This window comes from Euprymna scolopes, chromosome 46 (genome assembly GCF_053919585.1).
Source record: "Euprymna scolopes isolate OS-2025 chromosome 46, ASM5391958v1, whole genome shotgun sequence".
Taxonomy (NCBI): domain Eukaryota; kingdom Metazoa; phylum Mollusca; class Cephalopoda; order Sepiida; family Sepiolidae; genus Euprymna; species Euprymna scolopes.
In genome coordinates, this window is record NC_136527.1 from 1,117,323 (window position 1) to 1,130,679 (window position 13,357).

The window sequence follows — 13,357 nt, forward strand, 5'->3', positions numbered from 1 at the left end:
TATAGCAAAATTATAGAAAATGTCAAACATATTGGTTAGGCTGAAGAATTTGGTCTAAAGAATGGGATAGACATGTGAGGAACAGTGCATGTTTTAGACACGTAAGACATGTCAGGCCACGTTTTTTGGCCATGGCTGAGAGATGAGTTCTCAATATAGTTAGAGTTTGAGTAGACAGAGTTGGAAAGAATCAATCAGGCCACGGGATCGATATGCACGTTTTTTGGCCATGGCTGAGAGATGAGTTCTCAATATAGTTAGAGTTGGAGAGAATCAAGAGAGGGTCGGGAGAGTTGGATGGACAGAGCTGACATTGGAGAAGGAATCCACCTTTGGAGGCGAAAGGTTAGAAGTTGAAATCATGTAGGTCTTTGAATTTCTTGATGTGAAATCATTGACTGGTCAAGAAATAAAGGAACATCATCATATTGTAACTGCCGTCTTGTGTTGTGTGATTCTACCAAAACAAAGGTAAAGTGAAATTGTATTTGTATAATGAACTTTGTGTATAAACACATCCTTAAGTAATATGTCTCCATCATGTGACCCCTATCAAGAAGTAATGGCTGTCTGCTCATATGTAAAAGAACTGATAACTCATCCGTCTCCTAAAATATGTGTAAAGAAAATATATGTTATAAGATTCACAGACTGTAAAATGTATGTCTCACTTCTATCTCCCTCAATTGTATTACATGTCTCTTTAAAAATGTACCCTGCCTCTTTCCAATCTGAACACTCAAAAACAATATATAATATAATTGACGTCATCTCTAAAAATACCCTCCCCCCCGCCTATGCAACAGACATACCAATATTGCAATAAGTTTTACTCTTGCATCTTTTACTACTAAGTACTAAATAGGAAGCTTTACTTTTGGAATGAATAAACCAGAATACTGAACTGTTATGAGACCGTAGTTATGTACAAAGATAAGCATGCATTAATAAAACATATGAAAATACTCTATACTATAACAGGCATGACAGGAAAACAAATGAACACATATCTAAATAAATGGCAAAAACACTAGAGGATGACCTTCAATCTGTAGTGGAATGGAGACATAAATGGATGGTCACATTCAATGCTGCCAAGACTAAACTGGTTTCCTTCAATAATTACAAGAAACCTTCTCTGCCATCAATAGCAATGGCCAGTGACTCCCTGTCTGAGAGTACATCTTTCAAACTGCTTGGCTTTAGTTTTGGAATGAATAAACCAGAATACTGAAATGTTATGAGACCGTAGTTATGTAAACCTTGTGAGTAAATTAGATACACATAAGATACACAAAGATAAGCATGCATTGATAAAACATATGAAAATATACATATGATGTATAAAAGAAAACAGACATTATTAAAAAAATAAATATAAATGACATTCACAAAAGATATCAGAATTTACTTTTAGAGAGTTTATTCTAAGTGTTGGTAACTTATTCAGAGATATAATAGAGAGTAATAAATATAATCATCCAAATCTTTGTAGACATACCAATATTGTAATAAGTTTTACTCTCACAACTTTTGCTACTAAGGTTTAAAAAAAAAATAGGCGGCTTTACTTTTGGAATGACTCACGTATATCATTTGTGAGAATTTTAAATTGGTTGACTTACCGAGGGTAGGTCGGTGGGGAAGAAAGGAGTGCTGGTAGCTGTGACCAACACGGCCAGTGGTCTGTTAAGCAAAGAAACTGACATTCCAATCGCACGTGTGAATCTCGTTGACTGAGAGTTTGAGTAGATAAAAGTACACTTTGATCATCCTTACTCACTTGTTACTTTTATAAGGAGTTATGTAAACCTTGTGAGTAAAGAAAATATATATTATAAGATTCACAGACTGTAAATGTATAGAAATTACTACTAAGAACTTATAGCAAATTATGAACGAAAGGTGAATGTCTAGACTTATGGATAGCAATCCCAAAACTATAATAGCAATCCCAAAACTATGTACCCATCTAATTAGGCCTCGTTTCTTGTGTTTTGTCCAAGTGAAATGAAACTTTGGTCATAACTAGTTTATTATATTCAAAACATCACATCAAAACACTAGGGTCTTTGGCCCTTTTTCTCTGTTCTACAGCATATGTTCTAGATGGCCTCCATTTAGCTTTTTTTTTTTTTTGGGTCACCCTGTATTATCGATCTATCTGTCTATTTATCTATCTATTCAAGGTTAAAATAGTTTATATTGGGAGTTATTTATTGTTTATAGAATAAAGTGTAGCAATGGGTTTTAACTGAAGATGTTTATATAAATTAGCTAGGCTAAATATAAACAAAATAAACTTTCTCATTAATGAGTTCAATTTACGATAAAAGAAGAGGTACCATTTAAAATCGCTGCAAATCATTTCTGTGTTTGCATATTTTAAAAGTAAACATTAATCAGAAGTGACTTTTCCAGGGCATTCATTGTCAAGCTCAAATATCATCTGATGTGATATTGTAAACAAACACAGACAGAATTTGATGAATGACATCATGATTATTTATTATTATTTTTTTTTATTTTTTTACAAATTAGTCCACAGGGCAAAATTCTATAATAATACATATGCAATCTGAATAAATTAAAATATCATGTTTAAGTGTATTGTATGAGCAGACAACACCGAGCTGCCAGCTAGTCTATATATATATATATATATATATATATATATATATATATATAGTCTTTGAAGTTTAAAACTATACAAAAAATATTTTTTATCATTCGTTAGAAAACCATCTAGTCAGTAAGTTATTTAATCACCTGCAATCACTGCATCAACTCGCTCTCGAATTTACTATAGTACCAATAATTTATTTTTCAAGGGATCATATATATATATATATATATATGGGATACATATATATATACACACACACACACACACACACACACACACACACACACACACAGTAGCGTCCAAAAGTTAAGGAACGGGCAATCATTTTTTTTTTTTTTTTAATGGTTTCTAACTTTATCTATGAAAAAGGAAAAAAACATTTTTGATGGATTTTCCAATGTTTAATAATGATAGTTAAATAAAAAATATTTAAAAAAATTTTTGATTTTGAAGACATATTAGTTTTTTGCCTGTAAATAAATTTAATTAAATTACAGGCATCCAAAAGTTAAGAATCGAGGGGAAATTATTAATGAAAAAAAAAAAAAGAATCCTATCAGTATTTAGTGAAAATCCCCTTGTTTTTAATCACACTATGAAATCCTTTGCTGCAAGACAGAACCAATCGTTCACATGTTATAGGTGAAATATTATTACAGGATTTTTTTATACATTACATAAAAAGTAATATTACTGATATCAACCCTTTATTTAAAAAATGTTATTATAAGTCCTTCTTTAGGAAAAGTATGTTGGATTGGCTTATTTATTTATTTTTTTACATTTTCACCCCAAACAAGGCACGTTGCCACTTTGATGTAGGGGGCTATTATCAGGGACCTAAGTTGCAGGGGTACTATGTGGGGAGTTTAGCAGCAAGATGTTTGTTCACATTACACTTGAACTTCTGCATGTCAGTAGAGTTGGGGAAGCAGGAAACCAGAAGAGAATTCCAAAGTCCTGCAGTTCTGGGGAAGAAGTTATTGGAGTAAAAGGCTTTCTTACATCTAGGGATTTCAATTGTATGGGGGTGGGATTTTGCTGCTTGGGTAAGGGGCTGAAGTTTAGATGAGAGTTCGGGACCTATTAGGTTGGCGACTCTCTTTTGGACCCTATCCAGGAGTGAGAGACTAGTAGCAGATGCACCAGCCCAAATGTGACAGCAGTACTCCATACATGGGAGAATGGTTGCTTTGTAGAGGTAAAGGATACTTTCAGGTGTAAGTAACTTTCTAGCACGGTAGAGAGAGCCCATCTTCTTTACAGTAGGCTTAGCAATGATCTCGATGTATCTCAACTCCTGTTTCCTGTGAACGTTAAGCCAAGGAACTTGAACGAAGTGCTCTTAGGTAAAATATCTGTAGCGATAGTTATTGGTGGTTGGTAAGGTTTCATGTAATTATTAAAAGAAACGAGTTTTGTCTTGGCAACATTGAACATTACCTCCATTTTTGACCCCATTCCACTACAGGCTGAAGGTCTTCCTCTAGGGTTTCGGCCATTACCTTAGATATGTGCTCATTAGTTTTCCCCAAAAATAACTCCAGAATAACTGATAAAAAGGACATAGCAGACTTACTAGCTGAAACCTTTTCCAAAATTCATCCAATCAAAACCATAACAAAAAATTTATGACAATGAAACAAAATGCTGAACAGTACAAACTGAATTTTAAATTGAAAAAGCTAGAAGATTACAATAAACTTCTTACATTAATCAAATTAAAAAAATTTTATTAAGATTCCACAACACAATCTCAAATGTCAAACATATTAGTTAGGCTGAAGAATTTGGTCTAAAGAATGGGATAGACATGTGAGGAACAGTGCATATTTTAGACACGTGAGACATGTCAGGCCACGTTTTTTGGCCATGGCTGAGAGATGAGTTCTCAATATAGTTAGAGTTTGAGTAGACAGAGTTGGAGAGAATCAATCAGGCCACGGGATCGATATGCACGTTTTTTGGCCATGGCTGAGAGATGAGTTCTCAATATAGTTAGAGTTTGAGTAGACAGAGTTGGAGAGAATCAATCAGGCCACGGGATCGATATGCACGTTTTTTGGCCATGGCTGAGAGATGAGTTCTCAATATAGTTAGAGTTGGAGAGAATCAAGAGAGGGTCGGGAGAGTTGGATGGACAGAGCTGACATTGGAGAAGGAATCCACCTTTGGAGGCGAAAGGTTAGAAGTTGAAATCATGTAGGTCTTTGAATTTCTTGATGTGAAATCATTGACTGGTCAAGAAATAAAGGAACATCATCATTTTGTAACTGCCGTCTTGTGTTGTGTGATTCTACCAAAACAAAGGTAAAGTGAAATTGTATTTGTATAATGAACTTTGTGTATAAACACATCCTTAAGTAATATGTCTCCATCATCTTAAGTAATGTGTCCCCTATCAAGAAGTAATGGCTGTCTGCTCATATGTAAAAGAACTGATAACTCATCCGTCTCCTAAAATATGTGTAAAGAAAATATGTTATAATATTCACAGACTGTAAAATGTATGTCTCACTTCTATCTCCCTCAATTGTATTACATGTCTCTTTAAAAATGTACCCTGCCTCTCTCCAATCTGAACACTCAAAAACAATATATAATATAATTGACGTCATCTCTAAAAATACCCCCCCCCGCCTATGCAACAGACATATCAATATTGCAATAAGTTTTACTCTTGCATCTTTTACTACTAAGTACTAAATAGGAAGCTTTACTTTTGGAATGAATAAACCAGAATACTGAAATGTTATGAGACCGTAGTTAAAAATACCCCCCCGCTATGCAAAACAGGCATTAAAATAGATACACATAAGATTTATAAAGATGAGCATGCATTAATAAAATATATAAAATATATATCTATCTCCCTCAATTGTATTACATGTCTCTTTAAAAATGTACCCCACCTCTCTCCAATCTGAACACTCAAAAACAATATATAATATAATTGACGTCATCTCTAAAAAATACCCCCCCCCCCCGCATATGTTAGATACACATAAGATACACAGAGTTCCACAGGCGTGCAGTTCTAACAAAGAAGCTTTGTTCATGGAATCCACGTTTTGTTTAGGCATAGATAAAGAGTGGGGGAAATTTTTCACAGTGGATTCAGCTAGACGGGTGTTTTTCGTGAAAGATTGGCGAGGGGGGGGGACCAGAGATTGGAGTTCAGACGAGCACCTGCCATGGAAATAACGATAAAACAAGGATAGGCTCGCAACGTCTCTTCTGTGGGAGAGAGGTTGCAGGGTAGAGAAAAGGGCATCCCCCACTAAGCCACAAAGTCTATTTTGTACTCTGTCAAGGCAGGATAGGATGTTTTTAGCAGCTCCTGCCCAGATATGGCAGCAGTATTCCATTCTTGGACGTACTTGGCTTTTATACAGATAGAGAATTGCATCAGTAGTGAGATATCTTCTGGAGCGGTAGAAGGATCCCACCATCTTTCCAGCGACCTTGGCAACAGACTTTATGTACGTGTTCCATTTCAGATCAGGAGTAAAGGTCAAACTCAGAAGCTTGTCAAAACACGGGGCTTCTAGATGAGAGCCATCCATTTCAATTGATGCCAAATGGGGATCAGAGCGTTGATGATGTAAAGATAGGAGTTTGGTTTTAGAAGCAAAACAGGCATTAAAATAGATACACATAAGATATATAAAGATGAGCATGCATTAATAAAATATATAAAATATATATCTATCTCCCTCAATTGTATTACATGTCTCTTTAAAAATGTACCCTGCCTCTTTCCAATCTGAACACTCAAAAACAATATATAATATAATAGACGTCATCTCTAAAAATACCCCCCCCCGCCTATGCAACAGACATATCAATATTGCAATAAGTTTTACTCTTGCATCTTTTACTACTAAGTACTAAATAGGAAGCTTTACTTTTGGAATGAATAAACCAGAATACTGAACTGTTATGAGACCGTAGTTAGGCACAAAGATAAGCATGCATTAATAAAACATATGAAAATACTCTATACTACACTCTATAACAGGCATGACAGGAAAACAAATGAACACATATCTAAATAAATGGCAAAAACACTAGAGGATGACCTTCAATCTGTAGTGGAATGGGGACATAAATGGATGGTCACATTCAATGCTGCCAAGACTAAACTGGTTTCCTTCAATAATTACAAGAAACCTTCTCTGCCATCAATAGCAATGGCCAGTGACTCCCTGTCTGAGAGTACATCTTTCAAACTGCTTGGCTTATGTAAACCTTGTGAGTAAATTAGATACACATAAGATACACAAAGATAAGCATGCATTGATAAAACATATGAAAATATACATATGATGTATAAAAGAAAACAGACATTATTAAAAAAATAAATATAAATGATATTCACAAAAGATATCAGAATTTACTTTTAGAGAGTTTATTCTAAGTGTTGGTAACTTATTCAGAGATATAATAGAGAGTAATAAATATAATCGTCCAAATCTTTGTAGACATACCAATATTGTAATAAGTTTTACTCTCACAACTTTTGCTACTAAGGTTTAAAAAAAAAATAGGCGGCTTTACTTTTGGAATGACTCACGTATATCATTTGTGAGAATTTTAAATTGGTTGACTTATCGAGGGTAGGTCGGTGGGGAAGAAAGGAGTGCTGGTAGCTGTGACCAACACGGCCAGTGGTCTGTTAAGCAAAGAAACTGACATTCCAATCGCATGTGTGAATCTCGTTGACTGAGAGTTTGAGTAGATAAAAGTACACTTTGACCATCCTTACTCACTTGTTACTTTTATAAGGAGTTATGTAAACCTTGTGAGTAAAGTTTAGTTTTGGAATGAATAAACCAGAATACTGAAATGTTATGAGACCGCAGTTATGTAAACCTTGTGAGTAAAGAAAATATATGTTATAAGATTCACAGACTGTAAATGTATAGAAATTACTACTAAGAACTTATAGCAAATTATGAACGAAAGGTGAATGTCTAGACTTATGGAGACTAACCACAATAATAGCAATCCCAAAACTATGTACCCATCTCAGAGATAATTTTATCAGGTAAGTCATTTATGAATATCAGAAATAATAAAGGTCCAAGGATCGATCCCTGTGGCACACCCGCATTTATATAAAATGTTTTGGACAAACGCCATCGAGGACAACCTGGATCCTTCTCTCATTTAAGGAGGATCTAATTATGCTAAGCATTTGTCCTGTGTACCATAGGATTTTATTTTTATGAGAAGACCATCGTGCCATACCCTGTCAAAAGCCTTAGATATATCTAGGGCTGCTGCCCTCCTTTCTCCTGCCTTATCCAATGCTTGGTATGAGTTAGAATATCTGCAGTAGAACGGGCTCGCCTAAATCCATGTTGATGATTGGACAGAAGTTTAACAGCTGTAACGTGGTGGATTAATTATTTTTTCGCGACTTTTATATATATATATATATATACACACATATATATATATATATATAATTATTTTTTACTATAATTATTAAATACCTACAGACACTAGTGTTTCATCCTTTCGAGAATCTTCAGTGCAGGGTGTCACGATTAATACCATTTGAACCCCGCATCACGAGACATCTCTGGCTCGATTTAGCGAAGACCTAATCCATTCGGCTACCATTAACCGCGTGAAATAACGTCGAATTTAAACATTTTAATTTTAAATGTTCATTTACGTCAGTCAGAAAGTGATCTAATCGTTATACGATGATCTATGCATAAGATCTAAATTGACCGACTTTAATTCAACTGAAAGTGCTCAATGATAAGAAATGAATTTCTTAAAGGGGCTGTCATAATTATTATTTTTTTTTTTTTACTGTGGACTGGCGCATTAGCGCAAATCCGCATCTTGAGTTCCTCACAAATAATTGTGTACAGTTCCCACACTGACATCAAACTGTGCACTTATTGTCTTTATAGACACACGATGGTCCTTATTTTTTTTTTTATTACATTTTCACCCCAAACAAGGCAAATTGCCACTTTGGTGTAGGGGGCTACTATCAGGGGCAACAACTACTGGGGTACTATGTAGGCAGCAAGGTGTCAATTCACGTTACACTTGAACTTCTGCACGTCAGTTGGGGAAGCAGGGACCTGGAATGGAATTCCAGAGTCTAGCGGTTCTGGGGAAGAAACTACTGGAGTAAAAAGATCTTTCACATCTAGGGATCTCTACAGTGTGGGGGTGGGATTTAGCAGCCTGTCGGGTTTGTCGAGGGTGCTCACGTCGTGGGGGCACAAGTGATTGCAGTTCGGCAGAGCATTCACCACTAAAATACTTGTAGAAAAGGCAGAGGGATGCAACATTTCGTCGATGGGACAGAGGCTGAAGCTTAGATGCCAGTTCAGGACCTATCAGGTTTGCGACTCTCTTTTGAACCTTGTCAAGGAGCGAGAGACTAGTAGCAGATGCACCAGCCCAGATGTGGCAGCAATACCCCATACATGGGCGAATGGTGGCCTTATAGAGTTACAGGATACTTTCGGGTGTTAGTAGCTTTCTAGCACGGTAGAGAGAGCCCACCTTTCTTGCAGCGGCCCTGGCAATGCCTTCAATGTAATTGTTCCAACTCATGTTTCCTGTGAACGTTAGGCCAAGGAGTTTGAAAGATGGACTCTCAGATAAAGAGTCGTTGGCCATTGCTATGGGTGTTAGAGAGGGTTTCTTGTAATCATTGAATGAAACTAGTTTAGTCTTGGCTGCATTGAACGCGACCAACCACTTTTTTGTCCCCATTCCACTACAGATTGGAGGTCTTCCTCTAGTGTTTCTGCCATTTCTTTAGAAATGCGTTCATTCGTCTTCCTGTCGTGCCTGCCATAGAGTGTAGTGTCATCAGCATATATACCCATCTCAGAGGCAATGTTGTCGGGGAGGTCATTTATGAATATCAGGAACAATAGAGGTCCAAGGATAGAACCCTGGGGCACCCCCGCATTTATATCATATTGTTTAGATGTACGACCGTCGAGGACAACCTGGATTTTTCTCTTATCTAAGAAGGATTTAATTATGTTAAGTATTCTACCAGTGATACCGTATGATCTGATTTTACTGAGGAGACCCTCATGCCATACCCTGTCAAAAGCCTTAGATATATCTAGAGCTACCGCTCTGCCTTCCCCCGCTTTGTCCAGTGAATGGTATATACGTTCAGAGATCACAGTGAGGATGTCTGCTGTGGAACGGGCTTGTCTAAATCCATATTGTTTGTCAGTCAGTAGTTTAGCATCTGTAAGATGATGGACCAGAGCTTGGTTAATTATGGTCTCAAATATTTTGGACAAAAAGTGGGAGGAGGCTAATGGGGCGATAATTTGATGGGTCTGTCCTTTTGCCAGAATTCTTGAATACTGGTACCACAGAAGCAGTTGATATACCGTAAAATGAAAACAACCAAATTGAATCTTTTATGCCACTAAAAAACTGATGCCTGATTCATGTAAGATAGTCCAAAAGCAGTCTGAAGCATTCCATACGTTTCTGTGGCAATTTTTCAAGTTTAAAACAGAATTTTATTGCATATTTTTTTTCTAAAGCGTCCTCACATCCAGATTGCATTTTTAAAATTCACTGGTTGTGAAAATCAGGCTTTAATAGGGTTTATTCCAATTCCTGGTGTAGCTGTTCATTTGAACTTGAAATCATAAAAATTGGTCAGTCATCTCATAAGAATGAGATGTATCGCAATAACATAGTGAATTTTCCAGAGTCTACGGCAATTTTAAATGCATGTACAAAAAAAGCCTGGAAACTTATTGGCGGCACCTTGTATCAAACCCTTTGGATTGGATTGCATGGAGAAGATGTTTCTCACCCCAGCATCCAGGACACTCCCACGTTAAATCCCAAAACCGAATGATCTATGATATAAAAGTGAAAATACGTGTGTATGTTTGGAGGGGAGGGGGCGCTCGGACCAGTTACTGTTTCTTCGAACCTTTTATATGCTACCTAGATTATAATATTTACGAAACGAGGATGCATGTATCTTTAATTTCGGCGACTTTTACATGATTTTTTTTCACAGTATTTCTTGGTCTACGCGTGTTTATTTTCAAGATAAAACTGAACCCGTAGCAAATCAAGCCCCCTGGCACTTGGCCAGGGACGTCCAGAAAAGCAATGAGGTTTGATCAGTGCGGGGGAAACCCCTTATATCAAACAATTGGTATTCTTTTGGACACTCCCCTATTTATGGGAAGCTGGTTTTCCTCAACATCTTGGGGGAAACGCAGACACTGGCTTGCAGACAAAGTTAAGTTTCTCTTATGGCGTGATCGTGTGACCTCATTAAGTTCATGCACTTGTCGTTTAAGTTTTAATCGTTAAATTAAAACACTTTTCATTCCTCTCCCGTCGTGGCCAAGCAGTAAGATGCCTTTTTTTTTTTTTAATTTCCATCTTCGCGTCAAGGCTTTGGGTTCGAGCTTACCTACCTAGCAAAACTTTTTGGTTTTCTTTTACACCGACAAACACACGGGAAACGCCAGGCACCCCTCGCTAGTGTACAATATAAATCTCATCTGTCTTTTTAAATGTATGTATGTATGTATGTCTCACAAAACTTTTGACAGAGGTGATGGATTTTCACGAGATTAGTATCATTTTAAAGCTCGACCCTTCGGACGGCAAATATCGAAAAATTGGCTGAAAATATTAATTCCTTCACCCTTAGCTGGGCACATTTCTCTAGGGAGGAGGTCGCTTTTTTTCGCCAATATTTTTGAAAGTCATCCCCTCTTTTTGATTGTCTAGCCTTAATTTAAACCTATGTCACTTCCGGTTTGGCGATGGGCGCAACAGCTAGCGTGTCATGTTATTTTTTTCACATTCTTTTCCTCGTTTGTGGTACGTCGGGTTAGAGCCTGCCTGCCTACTACCACCTTTTTTTTTTTCGGTCGCGATTTTCCTTTTTTTTTTTTTTGTGGTCGCGATTTTCCTTTTTTTTTTTTTTTTTTTTTTTTTTTTTCTCTCAACCAACACCCTTACACACACCTCCATTTTCTTTTCCGTCTTTGTGTCACGGGTTCGAGCCTGCCCGCCTACTACCACTTTTTTTTTTTTTTTTTTCTCTCAACCAACACCCTTACACACACCTCCACTTTTTTTTCCGTCTTTGTGTCACGGGTTCGAGCCTGCCCGCCTACTACCACTTTTTTTTTTTTTTTTTTTCTCTCAACCAACACCCTTACACACACCTCCACTTTTTTTTCCGTCTTTGTGTCACGGGTTCGAGCCTGCCCGCCTACTACCACTTTTTTTTTTTTTTTTTTTCTCTCAACCAACACCCTTACTCACACCTCCACTTTCTTTTCCGTCTTTGTGTCACGGGTTCGAGCCTGCCCGCCTACTACCACTTTTTTTTTTTTTTTTTTCTCTCAACCAACACCCTTACTCACACCTCCACTTTCTTTTCCGTCTTTGTGTCACGGGTTCGAGCCTGCCCGCCTACTACCACTTTTTTTTTTTTTTTTTTCTCTCAACCAACACCCTTACACACACACCTCCACTTTCTTTTCCGTCTTTGTGTCACGGGTTCGAGCCTGCCCGCCTACTACCACTTTTTTGCACAACACACACATACAAACACCCGTGCATCTAGGCTAGTATTAATGAATGTTGAAAATTTTTTTTGACAAATGCATCTTTTTTATCGTTTCAGATATCCTTGGTGATGGCACCATTCACCCGAAAGATCTAATCCGTGGTCCTGCTTGGTTAGTTGGTTACCGTGGAAACGAGATGAACCGGTTGACACGCCGCCTGCGCTTTGAGGGCCCGAAACTCCGTTACCTTTACCCGACTAAGTACCACATGATCAGGAAAAGGATCAGATGGCTTTACCGTTTCTATAATATCCGAAGACACAAAACGAGTTACTGAAATTTTTTTTTTTTTTAATTAATTTTTATAAGCGATTGTGTAATAAATGTTTGTTCAATTGAAATTGTTCAGCAGTTTTGTTTCCTTATGATGCCATTGGAGTATCATTGCCGTACCATTTTTAATCGTATATAGTAATACCATTCTTGTATATTGTGATACCATTGTTGTATATTGTCATACCATTTTTGTATCATTGTTGTATATCGTCATACCATTTTTGTATCATTGTCGTATATTGTCATACCATTGTTGTATATTGTCATACCATTTTTGTATCGTTGTTGTATATTGTCATACCATTTTTGTATCATTGTTGTATATTGTCATACCATTTTTGTATCATTGTTGTATATTGTCATACCATTTTTGTATCATTGTTGTATATTGTCATACCATTTTTGTATCATTGTCGTATACTGTGATACCATTGTTGTATATTGTGATACCATTGTCATTGAAATGTTTAATTGAAATTGTTCAACAGTTTTGTTTCCTTATTTTTTTTATTTTATTTTTTTTTTTTTTACAAAGGCATCACCACATTATCAAGGCCCAGAGGCCACTCAAGGATAAGGGTTAAAGAGTGTACAGTAGAAATTGGTCAATATAGTAATCATTAGTAATGAAAATTTGGCAAATTTAATAACCTATATGGAACGGCCCATCAAGAACTTATTTACTTTAGACTTGAACACAACCATATTGTAGTCAGCCAGAAAGCAGGAAAACGGAAGACAATTCCACAGGCGTGCAGTTATAAGAAAGAAGCTTTGTTCATGGAATCTACGTTTAGGTTTAGGCACAGATAAAGAGTGGGGGAAATTA

The 13,357-nt window shown here is 36.7% G+C and overlaps 1 protein-coding gene across 1 annotated transcript in view; it reads left to right on the forward strand.

Annotated features, from left to right (window-relative positions):
* LOC145270980 (large ribosomal subunit protein mL51-like) overlaps positions 1 to 12,593 on the forward strand; it is a 43,089-nt gene extending 30,496 nt beyond the window's left edge. Inside the window, exon 4 of the mRNA XM_080126515.1 lies at positions 12,309 to 12,593. Coding sequence (XP_079982641.1) covers positions 12,309 to 12,529 — 221 coding nt within the window. The 3' untranslated portion in view covers positions 12,530 to 12,593. The remainder of the gene's footprint in view (positions 1 to 12,308) is intronic.
* The last annotated feature ends 764 nt before the right edge of the window (positions 12,594 to 13,357 follow it).